At 38.0% G+C, this 27,258-nt stretch overlaps 2 protein-coding genes across 18 annotated transcripts; one reads left to right on the top strand and one right to left on the bottom strand.

Moving 5' to 3' along the window:
• Positions 1-382: 382 nt before the first annotated feature.
• On the bottom strand, positions 383-3,497 carry LOC108806620 (polyadenylate-binding protein RBP47A). Its single transcript, XM_018578782.2, has 6 exons — positions 2,948-3,497; positions 1,905-2,388; positions 1,766-1,833; positions 1,560-1,690; positions 1,389-1,482; positions 383-802 (listed from the first exon to the last, which is right to left on the bottom strand). Exons 1-6 carry the CDS (start codon positions 3,353-3,355, stop codon positions 674-676), a joined length of 1,314 nt encoding a protein of 437 aa, XP_018434284.2. The 5' UTR covers positions 3,356-3,497; the 3' UTR covers positions 383-673.
• A 23-nt stretch (positions 3,498-3,520) lies between these two features.
• On the top strand, positions 3,521-23,388 carry LOC108862380 (EMBRYO SURROUNDING FACTOR 1-like protein 8). 17 transcript variants are annotated; one of them, XR_008935216.1, is made up of 9 exons: positions 3,525-3,662; positions 3,763-3,890; positions 3,984-4,471; positions 4,757-4,907; positions 4,981-5,079; positions 6,807-6,923; positions 7,031-7,226; positions 7,444-7,765; positions 7,834-8,628. XR_008935216.1 is itself a non-coding variant. In XM_056987999.1 (5 exons), the coding sequence occupies exons 4-5, from the start codon at positions 22,842-22,844 to the stop codon at positions 23,193-23,195; spliced, it is 231 nt and encodes a 76-aa protein (XP_056843979.1). In that variant the 5' UTR covers positions 11,003-19,472; positions 19,542-19,618; positions 19,734-20,079; positions 20,139-22,841; the 3' UTR covers positions 23,196-23,388. The 17 variants fall into 17 exon arrangements, 1 of the variants encoding a protein (XP_056843979.1); XR_008935215.1 differs by having other exon boundaries at positions 3,521-3,646; positions 7,444-8,628; XR_008935217.1 differs by having other exon boundaries at positions 4,775-4,907; positions 7,444-8,628.
• The last annotated feature ends 3,870 nt before the right edge of the window (positions 23,389-27,258 follow it).

Here is a 27,258-nt window from a genome sequence, read left to right as displayed (position 1 = left end):
TAAGCTCAATCTCTAACGGTTTAGTAGAGTTTTATTTATTCCAATCCTATTCTACTTGGAATAAAGAAACAAAATAAAAATTTTAAAAATATTACTCTACTTACTAAGTAAAACCATATTTAAGAAGTAATACTATTTATTTTATTGGAATGAAAATGAAATGAGATTAAAGCATTTCTTATTCCAGATTTTATTTTAGAATAAATTACAGTTGGGAGATAAGTTCTTATTTTGATTGTTTTCAAAAGTTTCTAAAATAAGTTTTTATTCTAATATAAAATGAACAAAATATAACTCAAAATATAAAGTTAAGAACTTACCTAACGATCCAAACAATTTGGTAAATTAGTGAACCAGGCTCTTGATTTTGAGGAAGTCTTGGTAAATATGAAAAATAAACTTAAAAAAGCTGAGAAAAAAAATTCAAGTTTAAGACAACCCCAAAGTTTTGACAGAGACTGAGACAGCAAAATAAGCAAAAAGTTCAAATCCAGGATACAAAACCCTCTTTTGACACTAGAGGTTTTTTTTAGTTTTGTTGTTGTGAGCTAACCTCTGAACCAACAACTAACCATCGGATTGCTTTGACATTCCGATGGCTTGTTTTAGAGAACAGTTCCCGCAAGTCCAGGACTCACGGTTTTCTTTTATGATAGTGACATGACCAACACTCTTAAGAAGCTCCAGGGACAGCAGCCGCTTCAGTAGCATACATGTTTGAGTCCTGGTTAGCATATCCGTTGTTGTAACCTTGTCCTCTTGAGTACCCTCCGTTCCATTGGTGGCCCGAGTCTCCTCTCCACTGTCATTTTAAAGAGTCCCAAGTTAACAAAGATTAGTAAATAGAATAGATAAACATCAAGGGCATTAGCTACATAGTTGGTGCGTCTAATGAAGATCTAAATCATTTCTTGATTAGTGTTGGCCAGGACATTCTTGTCCATTGGTTACAGCAACTAATGGAGACTAAAGACAAAAATGAAACTAAGTCAACCTTAAAAGATATAAGAGAATATAAAATCTCAAGAAACAAATCTAATCACTATTGCTTCAGATATTGGATACTGTTCAGGGAGATAACAAGTGGGACAAGCATTAGATATGCGAATCAAAATAGTCAACACGGGAAGGTTCCACTAGGTCTCTATGGCCCGCAGTGCACCTACTATCCATTGTCAACTACTGACTTTGGCTTTAAGAAAAATCTATCCACTCTATGGAGACAGAAAGAAAAAAAGACCCAAAAGAACATTAAAACTAAGTTTGACCTGAACCGAGTTGCAGCAACCCAAAAGAACCCTTAAAACTAAGTTTGACCTGAACCGAATTGCATATAAGGTTCCATCAAGGCAAAAACAACACTAATCCAACTAAAGATTTCTTTGTACCTGTCTGTTTGGGCTTCTTCCCCAAGATAGCCGGACAGTGTTTTTCCCAATGACTGTCCCGTTCAAGTTCCCAATGGCTTCTTCAGCACTCTGCCTGTCAAAAAACCAATGTCACGTCACATTAGCGAAGTCCCACGCTACTGATGAGTAAGCAGAGAACTATGTTCATACCTGTTACCAAATTGGACAAAACCGCATCCTTTTCCTACAGGGATCTTCACCGAAACAACCTCCCCAAACTGGGAGAAAGGTTGCATGAGGTCCTCTTCAGTGACATCAGCATCAAGTCCACCAACAAATATCTGTAATGTAATAAAAAAGAGAATGAGCAGTGAGGTAATACTGTTGTTAGCATAAAAATAGCTACGAGAACTCACTGTTGAGTTGTTTGAGTCCCCATCAGACATTGAACCATTTCCTCCATGTCCACCAGCAAGTGTCAGAGCTAAATTCAATTAAAACATTAACAAATCATTACAAATGCTATTCTAGTGGACAATGAACTAAACGTTTTACCTTGTGAACCATTCTGTTGGCCGTAAGCAGCAGCTCTTTTAGGCGTTGCAATACCAACACGCATCTGCCTGCTCGAGCAGAAAGCACCGTTCATCTCAGTCAACGCCCTTGACCTCTCGTTCTCATCACCAAACCTGACAAACCCATAACCCTTGGAACGCCCAGTGTTGGAATCGATCACAACTTTTGCACCTTTGACAGATTGGTATCCAGCAAAGGTCTCGAGCAGTGTAGCATCAGTGACATCTGGAGCCAAGTCTCCTACGAATATCGACAGGTCTGGACCGCCGTTCTCTGATGCTCTCTTCTCACCGGTACTGAAAGACGCCCAGTTCAAACGGAAAGGCTGCTCTGCGTTGGGCATTGTTACACCGCTGTAGCTCTGAAGAACTTCCTCAGCTGCTGAACGTGAAAGGAATTCAACAAACCCATACCCTTCTGACTGAGAAGTTTGCTTGTTTCTTATGACTTTCACAGAAGAAACCTGAAACATTACAAAACAAGAAACCAGACAGAATATGAAACCAATGTCGGAAAAGCTAAAAGAAAGAAAAAAAAACTTGACTTTAAAGTTGTTCTTTTAAAGGTCAACGTAGTTCTACATAGTCCTGGGCATATTACTAAAAAACCGAAACCGAATCGAAAACCGAAAAAAACCAGAATTATCCAAATAGTGTCTTCGGTTTTTCGGGTTTTTGTTTTTTTTTGGCTTTCAACTCCAACCAAACTTGAACTATTCCTAAAAAAAAACTTGATCCGAAACCAAAAATTGTTACTAAACCGGTTCTAGACACCCAACCCAAACATTTTAACCGTTAACCAAACCGAAAACCAAACCGAAAACCGAATGGCCAGCGCTAGTTCTACATGACATTAAAAGTCAACCATATGGCTGGCTTGTATGTTACTCAGATCTGGTAATGGATGATGTTACATCTATCACTTTCAATGTCAGATAATAAAAAGATTCAACAATTAAACCAAACCGATCTGAACAATATCATCACAGAGAACAAGAAAGATTAAAGAAGAATGGTAAAAACCTCGTTGGTGTGAGAGAAACAGGTATGGAGATAATTCTCGTCCATCCAGTGAAGAAGATCCCCAACCCAGAGAGTCTTCACATCATCTCCGCCAGATCCACCGCGCTGCTGGTGATTCTGCTGCTGCTGCTGCTGTTGTTGCTGATACGCAGCGTATTGAAACTGAGGATGCTGCTGGTAGTGACCTTGACCGTAGGGAGCGTACTGGTGAGGGTACATCATCATCTGTTGCTGCTGCATCATCGCCATAGCCGCCGCCGGGTACTGCATCGCCGCCATCCATTGTTGCTGTTGTTGTTGTTGCCACTGTTGTTGTTGGTGTTGCTGCTGCGGGGGTGGAGTGGATTGCTGCAACGGTGGCGTCGTTGCGGCTGATGACGAATCTGGACCGTTGTTTGTTGTCTGCATCTTCAAGATCTCTCTCTCTATCTCTTTTGTTGAATAGAAGAAAGCTTTCTTCTCTATTACTGGTGGAAACAGAGAGAGAGAGGATTGGATTTGGTCTTTCGAAGATAATGGAGGCGGAGAGGGAGAGAGAGAGAGAGGAGAGTGTGTTGTGTAGATTCGGAGGGTTTAAGGCTTAGGTCTGAACGAGAAGTGGTGGGAACGTGGGGCCCTGTTACGTCCTCGAAGTTAGATCTAACGGTTCTGATTCGACCGTAGTTTTAGGGTTGACATGAACTGATGACAGTTGATGATGTATGTGCTAAATCGGGTAAATAAAAAAAAACTTCTAAAATACATCTCTACCATAAAATGTAGAAGATAACGATCTATCTCTCTCTCTTATCGGTCACTCGATTGTTCTCGTCCAGGTTCGCGACTCCATAACAAGATCAATGAACTAACAAGATAAGCGAAGAAAAGCGGAAGCAACAACACGCACAACGTTTTAGAGTTCCCTGTCAAACGACGAGGTACATCTCCTTCAGAACGGTATCTGGTAATCCACTAGATCTCTCTCTCTACGAATTTATAGAAATGTTTTGGAATCAAGCTATCTCACTCAACTCTCCTTCTCCTCGTCTTATATCAGATCGAAGAAGAAGAAGGTTGTTACACGAGTTTTAATCCGCTACAACGCAGTTCACGTATACTCCTTGCGTATGGGCCTTTCATTTAATCACCCGGCCCATCTAAAGCTTATGTTCGGGTTTCCTCTTGAGCTAAAGCCCAATAAGCTGATCAGCTGGAAGTGGATCGAAGACCACACTTCTCACAATCTCCACATTGGTCTCGATTCATCTTCTCTCTCCGCTGTCGGAAACCCTAATCGTCGATCACTCTCGATCTGCTCCATCCTCGTAGTGGTACCGTTCCTGGCTCCGGTTCTTTTGTCCTCACTTCGAACCTCTTCTGATTAAGATCAACCTCTGATCTTAATCCCCTTCTCCATCTCATCTGACTTCCGAGATGCTTCCTTCCTGGCCAACCTTCTCAGTTCCAAAGATCGACGACGCTCCCGAGCTTCTTACGCTTCAATGACGCTCAGCTTCGCTAAGCATCCTTCAAACTTCTCTCCAGGTAATGTCTTCATCAACATATCAGCCGGATTAACTGATGTATGAATCTTTAGAACTTCAACTATTCCTTCTACTATAACGTCTCTGATGAAATTGTACTTTGTTGCAATGTGCTTCGTCTTCTCTCTGTAGACAAAGTTTCTAGCTAGGTAGATCGCACTCTGAGAATCACAGTTTATCTCCACTGTTCCTTCATTTAGCTTTAGCTCTTCACATATGCTTTTTACCAAATTCCCTCTCTCACTGCCTCCGATAATGCCATGTATTCTGCTTCTGTTGTTGACAGGGCAACCACCTTTTGCAGTGAAGACCTCCAGCTTACAGTGTTGCCTCCCACCGTGAAGACGTAACCAGTAATGGACCTGCTGCGATCTTTATCTGTAGCATAATCCGCGTCATAGTACCCTCTAACCTTGAAGTCCTTTCCTCTTTTGAAGGTTAAGTTTAATCTCATTGCTCCCTTAATGTATCTCATTATCCATTTGGCTGCTGACCAATGTTCCCTTCTAGGTTTGCTCATGTATTTGCACACGAGACCCACTACATAGGCAAGATCTGGACGCGAACCAACCATCGCATACATCAAGCTCCCTACCGCACTAGAGTAAGGTACAACCTCCATTGCCTTTGCTTCTTCTAGCTCCTTAGGTTTAGGAACAGCTTGTAGCTTGAAATGCGAACCAAGTGGTGTACTCACTGCTTTGCAGTCACTCATACCAAACGTCCTTAGGACCTTGGCAAGATACTCATTCTGTGATAGTAGCAATGTATTCTCGCGTCTGTTCCTGATAATATCCATTCCTAGGATCCGTCTCGCTGCTCCTAGATCCTTCATCTCGAACTCCACGCTTAATTGATCCTTCAAATCTTGAATCTTCCTCATTTCCTTAGACGATTAACATGTCGTCCACGTATAGCAATATGTAGACCATGTCCTCGACTTCTGATCCCTTTAAGTACACGCATGGATCATACTCGCTTCTCTTGTACCCCACCTTGATCATATATGTGTGAAACCTATAATTCCACTCCCTTAGCGACTGCTTCAATCCGTAAAGGGATTTCCTCAAGAGACAAACCATGTCCTCTTTCCCCTTCCTGATATAACCTTCCGGCTGCTCCATATAAACTCTTTCCTTAAGCACCCCATGTTTCTTTGATGATTCTTGTTCTTCTCTGTGCAGTCTCTTTTCCAGTGTGAGTCACTACCACATACCCAGCAAGTCTTGTCTTGATTTCCTGACGATCTCCCTCTTGACTTGGACCTCGATCTTCCTTTGAACTTGTTGTTTCATTTCTTGCCATTTCCCGATTCACCTCTATTGTTAAGCCTTCCTCTTGATTCCGTGTAGAGACCCTCAGACTGTCGCCCTTTCGCCCCCACTCCTTTCTGCTTTAACTCCACCTCCTTTGAGTAAGCAGAAGCCATTACCTCACTCACAGCTAACGTGTCTTTGCCTGTTCCATACTGAAGTGTATGGACCAACTGCTCATATGGCGGGGGCAGCCATGACAGTAGTTGAATCGCTTGATCCTCGTCAGAGATATCAATCTTTATGCTTGCCAAATCTGCAACCAGCTTCAGAAACAAGTCAAAGTTTTCTTCCATCAACTTGTCCTCCTCCATATTGAAGCAAGAAAACTTTTTCTTCAAGTAGATTTGATTCGGTAGTGACTTAGTCTGATAGTCTCTTTCAAGAGCCTTCCACATTCCTAATGCCGTCGACTCGTTCATGATCTTCCTCAGAATTACGTCTGGGAGACATGTACTGAGAAGACTCTTAACTCGTAGATCTTTCTCTGATCTTTTCTTGTCGAACATCACATCGTCTCCATCTACTTGCTTCCCCAGATCTGACGTCGTAGGAGTCTCTTCCTCAAGAACTGATAACAGGCCTTGAATCTCCAATTGTGCCAGCATCATAAACTTCCATAGTCCGAAGTCTCCTTTTCCATCAAATTTCGCAATCTCGAACTTTCCTCGAGTTGGTTCCATTGCGTACTTCTGAATCTTCCTTCTCATGTGACTTGCAGATAACAAAGAGCAAACTCACAGTACAACAACTTCTCAACTCCTCACGTTCCTTATCGTACAAGGTCTAATGATTCTAGATCTTTCAAAGATAGAAAGTCTTCCTTAGGCTGAGTAGATCTTTGTTGTTGAATCGGATCGATCGTACGATCTGTTTGCTTCTCCCTCCCGTTGATCTTGGCTCCAAATCTTCACGCGATTCACCAGCTGATCTGAACCGTGGTCTGATACCGATTGTAGAAGATAACGATCTATATATCTCTCTCTCTCTTATCGATTGACTCACTCGATTGTTCTCGTGCAGGTTCGCGACTCGTAACAAGATCAATGAGCTAACAAGAAAAGCGGAAGAAACAACACGCACAACGTTTTAGAGTTTCCTGTCAAACGACGAGGTACATCTCCTTCAGGATGGTACCTGGTAAACCACTAGATCTCCCTCTCTCTCTCTCTCTCTCTACGAGTTTACAGAAGTGTTTTGGAATCAAGCTACCTCACTTAACTCTCCTTCTCCTCGTCTTATATCAGATCGAAGAAGAAGAAGGTTGTTACACGAGTTTTAATCCGCTACAACGCAGTTCACGTGTACTCCTCGCGTATAGGCCTTTCATTTAATCATCCGACCCATCCAAAGCTTCTGTTTTCTTGAGCTAAAGCCCAATAAGCCGATCAGCTGGAAGTGGATCGAAGACCACACTTCTCATATAAAACAGAAAAAATAGTAGTAAATTTCTTTTATATTTTTCATAAATAAATTGACTTTCTCAAATTAATGTTAAAAGTAACCGTAAAACATGTTTTCTTTTAAACCTAAAGAAAGCCTTGCTTCGAGAATATGTGTTCAAGTCTAAAACTTGCAACTACGTTTAGTTCAATAGCATCTTCATTTCTACACACAACAATGCAACTGATTGTTCCTCTGTTTTTCAAAATTTTCACAGAAGGGTGACTGCTGAAAATAATGCTGACTTAACAAGAAAGGCCAGTGAAGAAGAAATAAAAACAACGGCTTTTGATATTGGCCTGTATAGAGCCCCTGGACCTGATGGCTTTACATAAGCATTCTATCAACAACTCTGGCCAACAATAAAGGAATCTGTTATAGCTGAAGTTCAGAACTTTTTCAGGACTCAAGCATTGGATCCTAAGCACAATCAAACTAATATTTGTTTGATCCAAAAGATAGAAGTTCCAAGAACTATGAGTGATTTCCTCGATATTGCCTTGTGCAATATCAGTTACAAAATCATTTCCAAGATTTTGGTGGGACGTCTACAACCGCACTTGTCTTCTATCATTTCAGATACTCAGGTTGTGTTTATTCCGTGCAGAAATATTAAGGTCATTATTGGTCAGGAAATGCTGCACTCTTTCAAGTCAAGGAAGCGATGGACTAAGTCTTATATGACTGTCAAAACTGATATTTCAAAGGCTTATGATCGCCTGGAATGGTTCTTTTTTTGGGACACTATGAGGCATATGGGCTTCGCAGATATTTAGACAAAATGGATTATGCAATGTGTTGAAATAGTCACCTTTGCTACTTCCGTAAATGGTGTACCACGTGGTAGAAGTAGAGGTATCAGACAAGGAGACTCTCTTTCTCCTTATATGTTTATCCTTTGCACTGAAGTTCTCAGCCATCTCTTATCATCTGCAACTTCTCAAAATAAGTTGAAAGGTATGAAGATAAGTGTTACAGGGCCAACGATAACCACCTTCTCTTTGCAGATGATGCATTATTCTTTTGCCATGCTCATCCACGATTGTGTAGAACTTTAAAGAGCATAATGTCTACTTACGAAGAAGTTTCAGGGCAAGCTCTCAACTATCATAAGTCAGCAATTACCTTTGGGAGTAAAGTAGAAGATCATGTTACACATATCAGGGAAATTCTTCAGATCCATAATGATGGAGGCAATGGGAAATATTTGGAACTTCCTGAACATATTGGCCGGAATAAGAAGGAAATATTTCACTACATTATTGAGAAAGTTGAACGAAGAACAAAAGGATGGTCGTTTAAATACTTAAATGATGCTGGTAAAGAAATCAATACTATTAAAACAGGAGCAATATTTATCGAATACTTTTTGGACTATCAAAAAAAGTCTAGGTTGGTCCTATTATTTCTCTTCATATATTTATATATATAATTTAGTTATCTTCCCTATTATTTCTATTCATATATTCATATATCTAATTTAATTGCAATTAGATATACATCATGCCTAAAATTAAGGAACTAACTAACTAATCTATTATTTTTAAACTAATGAATTTAATTTATATAAATACGAAATTTCAATAAAAATACATTATATTTTATTTATTAATGTAATAAATAATTATACATGTCTATTAATTCGTATATATACAACTATATATTAATCCAAATGCAAAAAAAAAAATTTCTTCAAAACCCTCACTAAATACATAAAAATATAATTTTTATTAAATTAGATATACATATACATAAATATATATATATATATATATGATAAAAAATATTAATAGTTCGATACTATTAATATTTAAAACACGATGAAACATGTTACTTGATATTTTTATGAATATATTTTTACGGGTTATTCAAACACACAAAATATATTTATCAAAATTAAACTAATTAAATAAATGAAAATTATATTTACAAACATAAATCATTAAATTATGATAAACATATACAAATTATTCATGCTCAAATATATTTCATTTTTAGTATGCATCCTCTCGAATATTGATCTATTACCCTTACAACAAGATGAAAATTTAATTTGACTATAATAATTTAAGGCAAACCGAATTTCATATTGGATCATCTATCAGTTCAACCGGTAGCCAGATCCCGGGTTTTAGTTGTTTTTACGGGTTTTACAGGATTTTTAAATAATATTTTTTAAACTAAACTGAACTACATACGAGACCACACAATTTGTCAATTTAACTGCAGGCCGGGTCGGATTTTAAAATACTCATTATAACATTTCATTTATAAATCTAAATGTATAAGAATACATATTTATATCAAATAAATTTTGAAATGTTTCGAAAATAATTCCACGCTTTGAAAGCGCGGATCAAAATCTAGCAGCATCTTATGTGTTATACGAGTTATATCCTAAACTAGCAGAAGAAAATTTCAGTTTACGAGTTATATCTTAAACTGAAAATCTTTAAGTATTATTAATGTCTAATGTGAATAAGAAAATTAAATTTTAAATCTAAAATAATCTAAATATAAAACATAAATATTATAATAGATAACTGATAACAAAATAAACTAATGCCAAATCACAACAATTAACTTTGTTAATAGTTTCATGATCCACAAGATTGTATAATCTTATTTCATAACAAAAATAAAAAGTCCAACTTCCTAATTAGAATACAAAAGATCTAATAATACAACTAAAAATCATATGCGCTAATAATTAAAAATTACGTATTGGTGCAACCAATAGTTCAACTGGTAACCGGTTTTGAGTTATTCCGGATTATTAAATAATATTTTTTTCCTAAAACACAACCAAATTACAAACCAGATTGTTGGGTTTATCAGTTTAACTGCAGGTCTAGATCCGATTTAAACAAAAAATTGGGTATAAGTGTATAGTTATGCAACATCACAAATTTAATACAATTATCAAAACTTCTTACTAATATTTTTTTTTAAAAAATAGTATACACAAATATGATTACAAAAGACACAAATATGATTAAAAATACAAATATAAAAATTAAATTGCTAAAAAGTTAAACTAAAAACAAAAATATATCCGCCCTTTGAAGGGCGGATCAGAATCTAGTCTATTATATTAAAATAGAAGTCACAACTTCATTTCATGTGTGATATTTAAGTTGGACCATCTTTAGGAAATTTTATTAAGTGTATTTTAATAAGACTATTAATATATAATTTTTGAACTACTTTAATATCTTGTATTTTAATTAGACTAATATTTTATATATATATTGAAATTTCGAAAAATCAGTTAAAAAGATCTTAACAAAATCTTAATTTTCAAAAATTGTATGTAAATATTTTCACTAATTTTGTGATTAGTTTTGAAATAGTATTATACATTAATATATTCAGTTATTGTTTATAAATATTATATCCCCTTTTTATCTATTATATAATCACAATTAATCATATTAAAAGAAAATTATCATGTTGATCTAAATATTTTAAAAATATCTTAATTTTCAAAAACTTTATGTAAATATTTTCAATAATTTCGTTAATAACTATTATTATGCATTAATATATATTCATTTATTATTTATAAAATAAAAAATAAAAATTATATCCTACTTTTATCTATTTTATAATCATAATCAATCATATTAAAATTATTATATAAAATATGATAAAATTATATAAATTGATAAAACTATATTAAATTGATAATATTACAAATTTAATTTTCATAAAATATAAAATCATATATATTAAAATAGAAGTCACAACTTTGATTCATGTGTGATTTAAAAAAAATGAACTCGAACTAAAAATAATTTATCATTCATTTATTACTAAAAATATGCTTAATAATATGTCATTGCTAAGTTAACCATCAACTCCTACAAAATCGGAACTCTTAACAAACTAATATTTGATTCGTTATTTTATTTATTAAAATATAAATCAAGACTTATTTCAAGTGTGATATTTTTATTTGTACCATCATTAATTTTTTTATTAAATGTATTTCCTTAGTACTAATATAATGTAATATAATAAAAATGGAAGTTGAAATATATTGCGGCATCAATATAAGTGGAAGTTGTTGTCTAAAAATAAAATGAAAGATTAGTGTCAAAAACTCTGTTTACTAAAATATAAAAATCAAACCAAGAAAAAAGTACAAACTTTTACTCTTGAGAAATAAGAACATGTTTTTATTAATACTTTTTCAAGTGTTAAATGCAACAAAAGGATACAGCATCGGCTCTGAATCATACATGATGAAACATTTAATACAGATTCCCATAAATCAAAAGTTAACATTATAAGGCCGACACTGGTTGGTTGCTTTAGATCAACCGCGAGCGGGTTTGGTCTGTGGCCATTGTCCGCAGTCGAGCACAATTGATCCAACTACACTGCCTGGAATCCTCGGACAGCTCTCGTCTATGGTCGTAGTACATAGTACGGCCCTTGTTAAACTCGAACTCACTGCCCGGAATCCGCAGACAAGTCTAGTCCGCGGTCGGTGTCTGCGTCCATTTCAAACCCGACCACACTGCCCTCATTCCACAGACTGTTTTCGTCCACAATTTTAGTCTGCGGTATGCCGTTTCTTTGGCTCACCCAAAGCTCAATCTTCACTTTTTGACCCAAGATAGCTCCAAACACCTCCAAAACTCCAAAGGGATACTCCAACACCTGGTACGGACATATGTATGGAAATGCATCCTAATGATAACTAAATGTTAATCTAAATTACCAATGCACAATAATGGGTGTTCAATTCAATGAAAACACAAGATTCAACTCCCCAAAACTTGTCATTTACTTGTACACAAGTAAATTTTCAAAAACAAGGTGAGGAAGAAGTGTGAAGGTGGGAGCTCATTTCCAAAAGATACTTTTCAAAGCCATCAATGTTATATCCTTAAAAAATCAAATTAAATAGCAAGATCAAGAAATATCATCAAACTCTAAATACTCTAGGCCTATCTCAACTTATCATCAAGATTACACAAATAAGTCTAATCAACCAACCATCAAATTCATTAAACAATAATTATAATCTATTATTTTTCAGATTTTTGAGTTCACTCTTTTCACTTACTATTTCTCTCAACCCTCAAAAATCAAACACAGCTAGACAATCATGAGATCCTAAAGTTAGCAAGTAACAAGGACCAACCATTTTCCTTCTCAATACTCTCAGCATTATACACATCTTAAGCTTTTAGAAAAGACGTCACTCATCAAATTAATAATGGCTTGAAAGGAAGGTAGGGTTAAAGGCATGGGGAAACCTTCCAAATGAGAGATGACCACTTGAACTGCCAAAGATTGGTGAAAAAGGGTAAGACCAACTCAAGTGTGTGCGAGTAACAATGAACAAGCACAACAAGTTCCCATAAGCAAATAGATTAGGTTCATTAACTCAATTATGATTGGAGTTGGTTTTAAGGACAAGCAAGTTTCATCAATCAAACCAGTTTCAAGAGGAGTTTTAAGGCTCAAAGTTTACAACTGATCAAGAAGATGCCCAAGCTACTTATTATGATTGAGAAAGGTATCATATTGAGTTCTTTACAAGGGGGGGGGGGGAACTGAATTTCGCACTATCGATTTTACTAAATGGAGGAAAACCAAGATTCTCGGTTTTACTTGAGGATCTGGATTCTCTGCGAAGGCCAACGACAAATGATCAAATAAATGCAAAAATATAAAAAGACAACAAAACAAATTTGTAAAAAGGTTGATCTTTATTTCGAATCAGCGTAAAAGCGTAGCGAGACTACAGCCTTTTATAAAAGCATTGGCCGCAAGATCTGTCGGCGAGTTCCCTAGTTCTATCCATCTAAAACCTTTAACCTAATTGAGTCTCAGCTCGATAACAAAATATGAAAAAGATACGAAAATATTTTGTTGATTTTGGACTGAACCTTATGAAAGGCTGCCTACTTACCCCTTTCGAGAATCAAGCTGAACACATTTCAATTAAAGAGTGGAACAAGAGATCGAACTGCATGTGCGAGTTAGTCTAGTATGAGTGCAAGTCGTAGAAACCGAATTGTCGAGAATAACACTACAAGAAAACACGTCTATTGCAAGGGAAATTTGCGAGTGAAAATTTTCCATGCAAATCCGCAACAGGTTTGCAAGGGAATTGCAAGAGAAAATAAAATCCTCACAAATTTCTCGCAAATTTGCAGGGGTTTTATTTTCTTTTGCAACGGATTTTCTTTTGCAACTCCGTTGCAAACCTATCGAAAATTTGCGAGGGATTTGCAAGAACATATGTGATATTTATAAACTTTATCACATGTCTCTCACAAAATCAAAGAAAGTTAATAAATAAAATATTAAACTAAAATATTTAGTATTTAACAAGTATATTGATAAATATTTATGGAAAATTACAATATCAGTCAACTAATATTCACGGGATTAATATTTCCCGATACTTAAACTATTATTAGGAAGTACTAAACATCAAGACTCTAAAATTTATACAATAAATACACGTCAATAAAATTTCTAAAAAAATGAAACAAATTTTCACTTTAATTTTTTTTTCAAAAGACAAAAATAAATATTAGTCCACAAGAAATATAACAAAATCCCAAACGAAACCCTTAATCATTGCATAGAACATGCGTAGGTTCAACAGGCCACACAAACACTCGGTTGTCAAGAGATGGGTGTTCTCTGAGAAGCCATTATTTGGCTGTTTACTGAAACAAGGATTAAAGTAAGTGCAAGGAGGTTTTGAATTCTGCTTTACCTGGTTGGAATGTCATCACAAATTACGACTTTCATCGTCTAGGGCGTATTTGGTTCTGCTGGGACCGAGTGTGACTGTTACTCTGCTTCACAAGAGTGCTCAAATCATCTCTTGTGCTATCCAAATGGCTGTGGGTGATCAGTTAATCTGCTTTGCCATCTATGGCTCTAACTTCACGACCGCTAGAAGGCAGCTTTGGGATGATATTAGAGCTACCCAGCAGGCCTATAAGCATACCTTGGATCCTACTTGGGAATTATAACACCACTCTATCCTCCACTGACCATTATCGTATGCATGATTATCTTGGTGATCAATAAGGAATGTTGCAGTTTTAGGAACTGGTAGAAAATTGTGCACTCACAGACCTTATCTATACTAGGGCTTTATTCACTTGGTGGAATAAGAGGGGTGCTGACCCCATTGGCAAGAAATTGGATCGGGCTTTTATAAATGGGCACTGGCTTTGGGTTTATCCTCAGTGTTTTGCTTGGTTTGAAACCGGCGGAGTCTCTGATCATGCTATATGTCTGGTGCGTTTAAAGCAACAAGTCGAAGGAAAGCACAAGCCTTTCAAGTTCTTCAACTACTTGACAGAACATGGAGAGTTTCTATCTACTATCAAGAGTAAATGGGATGAGGCGGGTCCCATATTTCATTCTAGAGTTGCTCTCACCAAGTTACATCAGAAATTGAAGTGCCTTAAGTTTGATCTGCGGGAATTGAACATGAATCTTTATGGTGATCTTCATACTAGGACAAAGCAAGCTTTTGAGGATCTCTGTAGTTGTCAGGTACAAGCTCTCTCAAATCCCACTCCCATTACCTTCCGAGCAGAGAAGGAAGCCTCCCAGTTATGGAATCAATTAGAACTTATTAAGGAGACGTTTCTCATGCAGAAATCGCGGATCCAATCACTCGCTCTTGGAGATCAAAACACTACATTGTATCATCATGCTGTTCAGGACCATGCAGCTAGAAACAACATAAATGTGCTATATACTGAAACCGGAGAATGAAGCAGTAGATTACTTCCAGAAATTCCTTCAAGCAGAATCTACCCAAAGTACCCCTATCTCGACTGAGAATCTTCAGTTCCTCCTGCACTTTCGTTGCTCGCCGCAAGACAATGCTCAACTGGTCTCTCCTATCACCCCTCAGAAATTACGCAAGCTCTTAAGTCTCTCCCGAATGGAAAGGTTCCAGGGCCAGATGGATATACAAATGAGTTCTTCATTGCGGCTTGGCCAGTTGTTGGAAAGGAGTTTGTTGTGAAGATCCAAATCCTTTTTCCTGTTCAGCTTTCTTCCTACTGGAGTTAACTCCACTATTCTTGCTCTGATCCCCAAGAAGACACCAGCTGAAACGATGAAAGACTATAGGCCAATCTCCTGCTGCAACCTTCTCTACAAGGTAATCTGGAAGATACTTGCAAATCGACTTAAGGTGTTCCTTCCTGTAGCCATTGAGCCGAATCAGATCGCCTTTGTGGAAGGGAGATTACTCCTTGAGAATGTGTTGCTGGAAACAGAGCTTGTCAAAGGTTATCATCAGTCTAACATCTCTGATCGTGCTACCCTCAAGCTTGATATCTCAAAGGCTTTGGACACTGTTAAATGGAGCTTTATCACTTCGGTACTACAGGAAATGGGGCTGCCTAGTCAATTCATCTGGTGGATTTATCTCTGCATCTCCACAGCATCCTTTTCATTTGCGATCAACGGAGAGCTTGAAGGTTTCTTCACTAGTGCTCGTGGAATCAGACAAGGGTGCTCACTCTCCCCATATCTTTATGTCATTGTGAATAATGCCCTCTCAGGTATGTTTAATCAGGCTGCAGTAGATGGTCATTTCGGCTATTACCTGCAGTGCCAGCAGGTTCAGCTCAATCATCTCAGCTTTGCTGATGACATTCTTATCTTTACAGACGGCAGTGTAAAGTCACTTGAGGGGGTTCTAGAAGTTATGCACCGCTTTGCAGGTTTATCTGGCCTTCAGATTAATATCTCCAAGTCATTCAGTTTTGCTGCTGGAAGGAACCAGAATTTATTGACTCATGCGGCGCAGGCTCAGGGTTTTTTAACAGGGACATTCCCTGTAAGATATTTGGGCATGCCTCTCACGACAAAGGCTTGGACCAAACTTGAATATGAACCTCTCATTGACCAGATCCGCAGCATGCTCCTTTCTTAGACCCATCGAGCTATAGCTTTCGCTTGCCGGCTTCAGTTAATAAAATTGGTAATCACAAGCACCATTAACTTTTGGAGCTCAGCTTTCATCTTGCCGCAGGGTTGCTTGAACACTATTGCGAGTATGTGCAGTGCCTTCTTATGGTCTGGCTCGCCAACCATTGCGCACAAGGCCAAAGTTGCATGGAAAGATCTTTTCAGCACCAAAGAGGAAGGTGGTTTAGGCACTCGGCGTCTCTGCGACACTTCAAGGGTTTTTCGGTTTAAACCTCAATTGGAAATTGTTTACACTTGAAGGATGGAGAAGAAGGTGTGTTCTCTTTGTATCAATGTGTTCTCATTTTCTATCTCTTTGCCTCTCTATCTCTGAATCTGATTTTGTCTGTTTTGGTAAAGGAATGTGAAGGATGGAGAACAATCTTGATGGTTGAGGAGACAAGGCCAGCCATTGTATCAGTGGTGGTGGTGCAGCGGTTGCAGTGGTGGTTGTTAGGGGATTTTTGTGTAAGTCCTTTTTAGGGTACTATGGAACGGAGTATAAGCTATAAGATGCGAGTAGTTCGAATGGATTTGTGTAGAATTTGTGTAGAAAAATGAATAACAAGACTTGAAGATATGTTTTTTTAGATCCAAGAGCCGGAATTACGAGGTTTAGAGTAAGAACCCTAGCTCTAGCCGTCTAAGTCTAATCTCTATGTCTTGGAGTATGAATGAGTTGATCCCCCGCTTTAGGGTTTTGTTTCGCCTTATATAGCTGCTCCTTTGTAGGTCTGAGCAAGAGGAATTCTTCCATATTCAGAAATATGGAGGATTCTCCTAGTCGGAAGTTTTCCATTTTCGGAGGGAGGAGTAGTTCCCGAGGGTAGTTCCTGGAGTAGTTCTGAAGCGTAATTCCTGAGTTCCTTTCAGTGAGGACCTGGGGTACTTCGTAAGCGGGGACCCTGAGGTCTGGGTCCAGCTTGGAACCTAGAGAAAACTGATACAATAGTATTTTTCCCCAACAATTTGCCCCTTATTACTTGATTTCGTCGTCAAACTCGGGGAATAACCTGTGCACTCAAGTCAACCGGAGTTGCTCATTGTCAGCAGGCTTCCCCTGGGCAGGACCCTTAGTAGCTTCATGTTTTAGCCGAGTCTTCTTTAGGACCGGAGTCTGATGTGGAGTTTGTTTTCTTGAAGTAGTTTGGAGTTCCAATAATATTCCTTAGGATCTATGCAGCTAGGGAAGATCCAGATTCATGGTTCTCTGATACTAGTTTTCTGGAACTCTGATTCCGCAACTGGTTTCAGAGGGAAATGAATGATTTTCTTGGGGTTCGCGTCCGTAGCTTTTTCGACGTGTGTCCCTCGCATGGGATCCCTTTCTGGCGCGTGGGAATCCAATTAGAGTTTTGTCTTCAATTTCTCAGGCTGGCCGCCTAATCGATGCTTCACTTTCCTTTTCTCTCAAGATCTTCGGCGATTCTCTCCAAGCTTAATTTCTCATGGGTAATTTTCTCACCTCTTCCTCTCTTTATTTGATTTCTCTTTGGTTCTGCTTTGTTGTCAAGGATGAAGATGAAACCATATCCATCCCTATACGCTTCCTCTATAGGAGCTAGAGTCAGATCAGGTAGAGAAAAGGGTGCACCCTGTTATGGTATTTTTGTGTAGGGTCGTTTTAGTATTACGGAACACTAGAAGACTTTGAACAAAGACAAGAAATCGAGGCTAGAAGAGATGTTTATTGAGTATATGATTCGCAACTACAATGTTTGGTGTATAAATCCTAGTTCTAGTCGCCTAAAATCTAATCTCTTAGCCTCTGAAAGTCGATCCCTTGATCTAGGGTTTGGGCTTCCCTTTTATAGTTGAAGATGTCGGCTTCAAGTAGGGTGAACTCTTCCATAATCGGAAAATGAAAGTTTCCCCTTAGGCAGAAAACTTCTATTTTGCTTCATGGGTCGGCCCGATTGAAAGGGTCGGACCAATAGCAGGGGTTGGACCCTGATCTCTTCTCAAGCAACGGTCTGGAAGTCGAGGGCCTATCCGGAAGCTGGAGGAAACTAATACTTAGATATTTTTCCCCAACAATTTGTCCCTTATTCCTTGATTCTATCGTTGAAATCAAGGGATAATTTGTATTTCTGGACCTTGCCTTGATAGTTTTCTCCTAGGCTGGAGATTGCTTTAGACGCCTTGATTTTTCATGCTGATTTAGACCAAGGCCGTGTTGATGGCTAGAGCAGATGATTACTTAAGGCTTGAATTTTCTAAACCTCTCGGAATATTCGAATTTTACCGCGGATCATCTTTAATGGAAAAAGTGGAAAGGAATGACCCCCTTTAAGAGCTTAAGGCGTGCGGGCCTTGCGCATGAGATCATTTGAACGAAATGGGCTTCGTGATTAGGCCCAATGACGGTTGATTTTCCCCTTTTGGCGCTCATTTCATCGCGTGGCGATCCCTCTGAGACACGTGATCATCACTTTAGGGTTTCTTCCCTCTCTCTCTCTTTCATTTGATCAAAATCAAACCTCTTCCTTTCATTTCTTCGCCATTTCTTCTCAAGATTCTCTCTGCGGCTTCCCTCTTTGGAGATTCCTTCTCACTCTCAACAGGTAGCCGTCGTTTCTATTCCTCTTTTCTTCTTTTGCCTTTGTTTAATCGTTCCTAATCATGTCCGGTGATTCCTCTAACAAAACCCTAGATCCATCCCCCGTAGGTAGTAGGATTAAATCTAGGACTTTAGACTCGATGAGCTCCTCTTCCCTCTCCCCTGATCGTGCGGCCGAAGCAAAGAGCCCTCGGCTCAACGAGATCGAGAACATCTCCTCCGATGATGAAGCCGAAGAATCTCCGTTGTTGGGTCCAGTGTCTAGGATCGGGAAAAGAGACGTCGAGGAGTGGAGGAGGAAGTACCATCTTCATCAAGAACTCTTCATCCGGATCCCGGGTCCTTCCGACAGGATTTCGGAGTTGACGAAGTTCCGATCTATGAGGCGTATTTCGAGTCAGGCTTCCAAGATCGCATCCTTTCACTGACTACTAAGCTCTCAGAGCATTTTGGAGGGCTCTGATAGCGACCAAAACCTAGGCGATTTGGAGGGTTTAGTCTTAGGCGTGAACGAGGTTCTTTATTCCTATTACGTCGCCTCTCTGCCTGGATTGAAAGGCAAGTATTATCTCCATCCTCGCAGCGGCAATGCTCTGGTTAGGTAGATTGAGAAGGGTGTGAGGAAGCGTCATCCGGTCTTTAGTGGTAGATGGGCGGAGAAATTTGCGTTTGTAACCTTCCCGGCTTCTCCCATATTTGGCACGTTGTGGGTAGGTTGCTGTGTCTATTTTTAAAAATTCCCGATCATTATGCTTACTTGCTTTCTTTCTTTGTTTCAGACGTGCCTCGCTCACCCATACCAGAAGGAAAGGAGGTTGCTGACCAGGTTCTCGGGCTCCTTATGCAGCGTAGTCAGGTCACGTTCCTTATTAGCAAAGAAGCTCTAGAGCGTTGCAACATTTGGGGGAAGTTCTTCGTGTTACTTTTCCCCTTGTTGCTTGGTTTTTGACTTCTTAACTTGTCTTTCTCAGGTAACATGTCAGGATCGACAAGAGAACAAGCCTTAGATGCCTTCACCAAAGCCGTAGAAAAGCTCTCAGCCAAGAAGCCTACTCCCAAGGCCACTGCTTTAGGCGATGACGAGGTTCAATTCCTCAGAAGTGGCAAGCGCAAGACGTCTGCCAGCTCATCCCCTTCTGCTTCCAAGAAGAAAACTCGGGCTTCCGGATCAACCCAAAGGTCTCTCTGCAGCCTCATGTAGACTTGTCCAAGGTGCTGACTGATCTCTCCTCTACAACTTTCCCGGGCAGCACATGCTTCTTTCCTGCGGGGGACATCCCGAAATCCATCGAGTCCATCCAATTCGATCTCCTTCAGGTACGACACCGCTCCCTTTTTTCCTATGTTGGTTAATGATCACCGTGGTTTGTTTGCAGGCAATGTCCCAGATTCACCATCTCGGGGACATGGTGAATGAGCAACCTTCCAAGAGAGAGGTGGAGAGTCTGACTGCTCGGCTTCGGGAGGAGAAAGACAAGGCTCTAGCTCTGGGGAAAGAGATCACCATCATAGGCTGTCGAATTTTCTTTGAAGCTCGGCCTCCTTTTGGGTTTTCGGTTGATTGTTCTGCTCATTCGCCGTCACCATCACGTAGTTTGGATTACCCCCCTCCTTCTAGCGCCAAACTGTTAGGGGATTTTTGTGTAAGTCTTTTTAAGGTACTACGGAACGGAGGATAAGCTATAAGATGTGATTAGTTCGGATGGATTTGTATAGAATTTGTGTAGAATAATGAATAACAAGACTTGAAGAGATGTTTTATTAGATCCAAGAGCCGGAAAAACAAGGTTTAGAGTAAGAACCCTAGCTCTAGCCGTCTAAGTCTAATCTCTATGAGTTGGAATATGAATGAGTCAATCCCCTTCTTTAGGGTTTTGTTTCGCCTTATATAATTACTCCTTTGTCGGTCTGAGCAAGAGGAATTCTTCCATATTCGGAAATATGAAAGATTCTCCTAGTCGGAAGTTTTCCATTTCCCCGAGGGAGGAGTAGTTCCCGAGGGTAGTTCCTGGAGTAGTTCCGAAAGGTAGTTAATGAGTTCCCGAGTTCCTTTCAGTGAGGACCCGGGGTACTTTGTAAGCGGGGAGCCGGAGGTCTGGGTCCTGCCTGGAATCTGGAGGAAAATGATACCGGAGTATTTTTCCTCAACAGTGGTGGTGAGGCGGAAGAGGCAAAGAGGCAGGTGGTTAACTTTTAGGTTAATAGTTTTTTTATTAGGTTTTGATTAAGTTTAGTTAGGTTTATGTACCAGTTTCAATAGTTGTCGTTTCTGTTTTGTACTTTTGGTATTTTTAAAAATATTTTTCAAAAGATTTGCGAGGGAATTTTTGTTTGTTGCAAATTTATTGCAAATTTGCAAGGGAATTTGAGTGTCTCGCAAATTTGCAAGGAAATATATTCTCTCACAAATTTGTGAGGAAATGATTTCCCTTGCAAATTTGCGAAAGAATTGCGAGCGATTTTAATTTGTGACTAAGGATTTTCGAGTATTTGATTTTCTTCGCAATTCCCTTGCAAATCGCATTTTTCAAGGGAATTGCGATGCCTTTTTTCCTTGCAACGGACATGTTTTCTTGTAATGTAAAGCCTAAGGTTTCTAAGTGCAGAGAGTTCTAAGTTTCTAGAAAATCTTCATGTGCTTCTTGCCTTGGCTCTCCTTATATATGCCTCCAAGGTCTGCACATTTTTTCCCTTCTGCCCTCTTGAGTTTATCTCTCCGCAGAAGTTTTCCATATCTTCTCGATCTTAATGTTTATCTTCGGAAATTTAACATTTATCTTCTTTTCCTTTTATTCCTAGTTGAAACTGAATAGACCATCTTATGTGGCTTTCGTCATGTTTTAGGCTTTTTCGGGACGTTTTATGTCTTATGCGTTTTTATGTTTTCATCGGAGAAGTTGGCGATTTGACTGATGTCCATTTTCTATACTGTTGGTCTTACAAACCAAATCAGATCAGTTCACTAAGTCGAGTATACGATGATGTCCATTTTCTATATTATCTTAATGTTTGACTTGAACTGTTTACGAGTAAATATGCGTTACTTGTTTTCTTCGTAAAACTTCAACAGAAACTCTGATTGGGACGAAACAAAAGACATTTCGATCAATATTGAAAGGAGAACATAATGGTGACGCCTAATGGTGGCCAGGAGGAAGTGTGGCCGCCCTAAACTAAGGAGAGAGGAAGGGAGTGGCCGTTCCCACCCTAGAACGGGGAGAGAGGGGCCGTGCTCATAGGCCGTTCCCGCCCTAGGGCGGGAAGAGAGGGGCCATTCCCGCCCTAGGGCGGGGAGAGAGGTCATGCCCGCCCTAAGGCGGGGGAGAGAGGGGCCGTTTCGATGCCTTTCTTCTGTTCTCATTTTCTCCGTTGATTTCTTCGTAGATTTCAGAATTATTTTTTTTCTTTTACGCAAGTGTTTCCGTACACATTTTCCAATAGCTGTTTTGCGGAAGATTACATTTCTGCGGAAACTTTCCAAATTTTTTTCTACAGAAGATTGTTTCATAAATTTGTCACTTTATCGCAAAAACCTTCCGAAAGAATTTTTCCGATATTTTCATGTTTGGATAGAAACGTTTTTATTTTTTTGTCTGTATCCTTTATTCAAATAGGCTCGGTTCATGCGGCGTAGTTTTGGAATTTCCAGTTTGTATTTATCTAAGACATATTTCTCGGAAGATTTTAGCCGTCGATTTTGCCATTAATTCAATCTAAATGGTTTATGTTCAATTCTAAAGATGCAAATGATGCAACTAAATGCTTATTTCCACCCAAAGTTGCTCCAATATGATTAGCACACAATAGTTTGAATGTTTCTAAAAATAACTTGAAAAGGAAAAGAAAACGGTATAACACCAATATAATTACCACACAATCGTAGAAAAAAGAGACAAACAAGAAAAAAAAACAATTTTTATGGATCACCATGCAAGACATGACTGCTAGTTTACATACTCCTATCTATAAATTAACCTGCACTTCAAATACAAATTTCAACCATCGAACCAATAAATGTAAAATTCAAAAGAAAAAAAAAATAAACTTGTTTGTAACGTAAGAATATTACAAAGAACAATATGTCGTCATCACAGTTCGTTATCTTTTGTATTATCTTGATTACTTTATTTCCTCGTCGTGAATGTATGCGTTGATACTAGTTTTCCTTTTTTACCACATACCATCTTCATCATTGTAATCCCATCATAATATCCATGATAATTGTTTTTTTCTACCGATTGATATATTACTTTTTTGTTTATATAGTTGTTGATGGCCAAGTTCTTGGTGTGGGTAAAGAAGCTTGTAAGCAAATCAAATGCGGCGAAGACAATAAACTTAATTGTAATTGTTGTGTCTCCAATGATGGGAATCAGTACAGGTGTTACGCTAAGATGGAATTTTGTAAAGAAATGTGCGGAATAATGTTATAAGCTATTCGGAGAACCTACATCAGAGATTATAAATACCTGGATGAATAATTTATTTAATATCTTATATCTACTTTCGTTTTCCATTAGTCCAACAAATTCAGTTTATGCCTATTGTATTTAGTGTTAGAGACTTTCATATTCTATGTAATGCACAATGGTTTAAGTATCTTAACTTCAAAGTTTGTTATGAGAAGTGATATTTTCTATTTTCTTCTACACTGGTTCATTACCACGTATGAGTAAGAGAAAAAACTTGGATCAGAAAGTAAATTTAGAGATTTTTATTATCATCTTAATAACAACAATAAAAATCTTACATCAGTCTCATTTATGTACTTCTATTTTCTAGCCAATCACGTCAAAAATCATAGTCCAGTCAAAATGAAAATGTCAAACTAAAAACATAGATAAAAATGGTAAATCTTGTACTCTTTCTTTTGTGCTTTATCACTATGATCTCACCTTTATGAAAACTTAGGACAAAAACGTTATGACACATTTTATTCTCCAATATTTCGATGGAAACTTTACCACAAAATATGACATTTTTGCAACTTCGTTCACCAACATAGAACACTAATATAATTATTCTTATGTGAATAATATGATTATTTACGCCATATAGAATACACTTCATAAAGCTTTCAAAAACAGTATCCTACTATATTATTAATTAAGAAGTCAATTAAATGATTTTTGATTATATGTAGCTCATATGTGAAGTTTCAAAAAATTGCTATAATTTTGGTCGATAATTTTTATTAACTATTTATTTTAATCAGATAAAAAGTTAAAAGTTAACTCTTGAATCCACCAATACAAATTACCAAATAATATACAAGTAATATATAAATTAATGATTTATGGTAACTAATTGTAGAATTATAGAAAGAATATATAATGTTTTATCAATTTGTTTATGCATAGTGACAGGATCATAGTGACAGAGAGGGGAGCTTTTCAAATAAGGATGATGCGACCATCAGGATCAGACGCATGGTTAGAGGAAGAGTTTCAGGAAGGACACATCTTGTTCATCAGGGGGTTCAAACAAGGTTATTTTATGTGGGTTTCAAGAAGGGCTCCAAAAATAGGGTTAAAACTTTGAAGCCAGCTAGCAAAATGTGTGTACTTGTCCAGGTCGTTTAGGTCTCGGACATTCTAAAAAAGAACTTTGCGTTCATTGAGAAGGTAGAGAAGAATCATGCATAGAACTGGGAAATCCTAAAGACACAGCAGTAGAACAAAAAGTTTTAGTGACTGGGTCAGAAAGGAGGGAGGTTTCAGGAGGGTCAGAGACATGAGTATGATTTTTAGTGAGGTCAGATAAAGGAGCAAAAGGATTAAAAGAGACAAAAGAGTTTTGCTTAGAGGGGATGGTGGGGAAAGGGTAGGAGAAGAGAGAGATCTTTCTAGAGAAGGTCTAGGGTACAAGCAGAAGCAGAAAAAGGTTCATGGGGTTTTTTGGAATTTACAAAGACTTTGAACGGAGGAAGGTAATGAAGGGGGATCAACAACAGTTTTGGAGTTATTAACAAAAGGGTTTGGGGGGGGGGGAGGGAGGGATAAAAAATGAGGTGGAGGCAGGATCAGGGATAGGATTAAGAGGATGAACAGAAACAAGGGGATCAGTAGTTTGGGGGTACCTTAGTCTTTGGTTGGTATTTTTCTGAGTTTTTTCAGTCTGCTACAAAGGAGTTTGCTTCTGAGACGAAACAGTATCTTGAGTAGGTGGCGAGTTGGTAAGACAGTTACGGACTATGTGTCCAATCTCATGACAGTGTAAGTAAGTAGGAGGCACCCAAGGATAGTGGACAAGGACTTCACCACTTCACCACTCTCTCTTTCAAACTCAACCACTGGCGGAAGAGGTTTAGTAAGGTCCACTTCAATTTTTACATGAGAAAAGGTTAAGCTAACGAGATTCTTGGTAAAATCATATGTTTCTTTTGGTTCTCTTACCAAACCAGCAACAAGACTTAAACCCTCATCATAGCGAAGATCTAAAGGAACTCCAGTTAAATGAGCCCAAATTTGGATAGCCTTCAACGGGGGAGTTGTCATTGAGTGCTCAGAAGACCATTGGGCTGTATGAAACATCGAATCTCCAACATACCAGATGCACTTGTCCAAAATCTTCTGTCTCATGTAATCGCTTGAAATCCGAACAATAGCTGATTGGTTAATGGGGTTGTTGTGGATTTCTAACCTCTTTCCTTTTCCCCCACATGTGTTGGAATACACTATGGATTTGACTAAAACGTGGAGGTTTTGCACTAAAGTAGCAGATTATGAAGTCCTTGTAGAGCTCCCTTTCTGAAACACTATGTCAGGGATAGTGATTCGAGGTCTTCCTGTTGAAAAGATTTTAACAGGAGCCAATCGCTTGAGAGGCTTATCTTCAGACATTTGAATTCTCTGCAATAGTGAGGGGGTTTTCGAGGACTGGAAGGTTGAAGCATTTTCAGGAGGGAGATGGCTAGGGTTTTGAGCAGTAGTAGGAACTACAGAGAGAGGAGCGGAGTCTGGACTACGGTTTGAAACAGATAAGGCTTTGTTAGTGATGGAAGTGGATGAAGCTTTAGGCGGGATGATGGTAAAGTTTGGCAGAGTTGTTTCAATGGTTTGGTTATCTACAAATCTAGAAGAAATAGTGTTTTCTGCAGTTTTTTTGGATCCAGTATTTGAAACAATTTTTGCAGAGTTTTGAGGTTATGCTTGCACCATCTCAACATCAGTAGAGATTTCAGTTATGACAGAGTTTTTAGCTTGTTGCTCTGGAGCTACAGCAGTTGTGAGGGGATGGGTAAGGAGCTTCGATAGTGTGAAGAACCTTTCTTAGTTTTTGGAAGGTTGGCCAGGGGTCCGGAAGATTGGGGGGGAGGGGGGGACGGGCGGGGGAAGTTCACCAGACGTAAGCTGCGAGACGGAAGCACCGCCGGAGGTGTTCCACTTATATTGCATCGAAAACCGAGTCAGAGAGGATATTTGACTTTTTTTGAAGCTGATTATTGTACTGTTACGTTTGCAAATTAATTGATGGCTACAGAGCTTGAGCGCTGAGAAGGATGGTCTCGACATTATTCTATCTACTTGATTACTTTGGTCTAGCCTATCTGGTTATGTCAGATGCTTGTAAGACTTTCTTTTATTTTAAATGGATCATTAAGAAGATTGTGTAAATTAGATTGAACATATGGAATTTTGATCAACTATCAACATAGTTAAATTGATAATTTCTACAATAACAACAGCCTTTCGTGCATGTGTATGAGTTTGATGCCACTGCTAATACGTGTAATACAATACAATCATAATTAATCAGTGTGAGAAAGGATAAAGATTTTGAGGAAACAGAGCGAGAAAATGAGTAACAAAGACTACAAAAAACAGAATTTCATCAAAAGAAAATGAATACAAAAACAGAACAATATGCGTTCAAAGTTCACCTTAGAGCAAAAACTACAAAGTTTAAATCCAAACAACGTTAAATAACAGGCATTTAAATGATTTTGAATTAAAATGATCATACAAAATATCTTATAAATATCATATTCAAAATTTACAATTAATATACTTGTAAAATATAGAAAAATATAACATATAAATATAATATATATACATCGTATATACAAATATTAAGTATATGACATATATTTATAGTTTGACATAAAATTATATATTTTTATCTATTTTTTATATTTGTTATACATATATTAAAGTATAAAAAATAAAATACCTAATATTTGACATAAAACTATATATTTCATATAATTTTAATATATAGCATATATATTATATTAAAATCGTGTATAAATGTGAAATTTATAAAATATAGTTTATAATTTGATAAAGTTGTATGAAAAAAACAGTTTGGTGTATTAGACAAAACAGAAATCAAGCTCTATAAGAAAAGAAGATAGAATAGGCTTTGATAACTTTACCTAGAGAGATATTTCAGTTTCTGTACATGACGGCCATTGTTGAGACTTGAGAGCCTCGTTTCCAAATTGAATAGGACCATCAAAATCAAGAGTTCATCTGCATATGTAACAAAATCAAA

Source organism: Raphanus sativus, chromosome 1 (genome assembly GCF_000801105.2).
Source record: "Raphanus sativus cultivar WK10039 chromosome 1, ASM80110v3, whole genome shotgun sequence".
NCBI lineage: Eukaryota > Viridiplantae > Streptophyta > Magnoliopsida > Brassicales > Brassicaceae > Raphanus > Raphanus sativus.
This window is presented reverse-complemented; position numbering and strand designations above follow the sequence as displayed.

What these genes read in the sequence shown, in the direction of transcription:
- LOC108862380 (XM_056987999.1), top strand. Translation starts at nt 22,842, where the DNA reads ATGTCGTCATCACAGTTCGTTATCTTTTGTATTATCTTGATTACTTTA. An exon ending in TTTATTTCCTCGTCGTGAAT is followed by an intron (nt 22,906 to 23,028) that starts GTATGCGTTGAT and finishes TTGTTTATATAG; the next exon opens with TTGTTGATGGCCAAGTTCTT.
- LOC108806620 (XM_018578782.2), bottom strand. Translation starts at nt 3,355, where the DNA reads ATGCAGACAACAAACAACGGTCCAGATTCGTCATCAGCCGCAACGACG. An exon ending in GTTTCTCTCACACCAACGAG is followed by an intron (nt 2,389 to 2,947) that starts GTTTTTACCATT and finishes GTAATGTTTCAG; the next exon opens with GTTTCTTCTGTGAAAGTCAT. An exon ending in TTTGTCCAATTTGGTAACAG is followed by an intron (nt 1,483 to 1,559) that starts GTATGAACATAG and finishes GTTTTTTGACAG; the next exon opens with GCAGAGTGCTGAAGAAGCCA.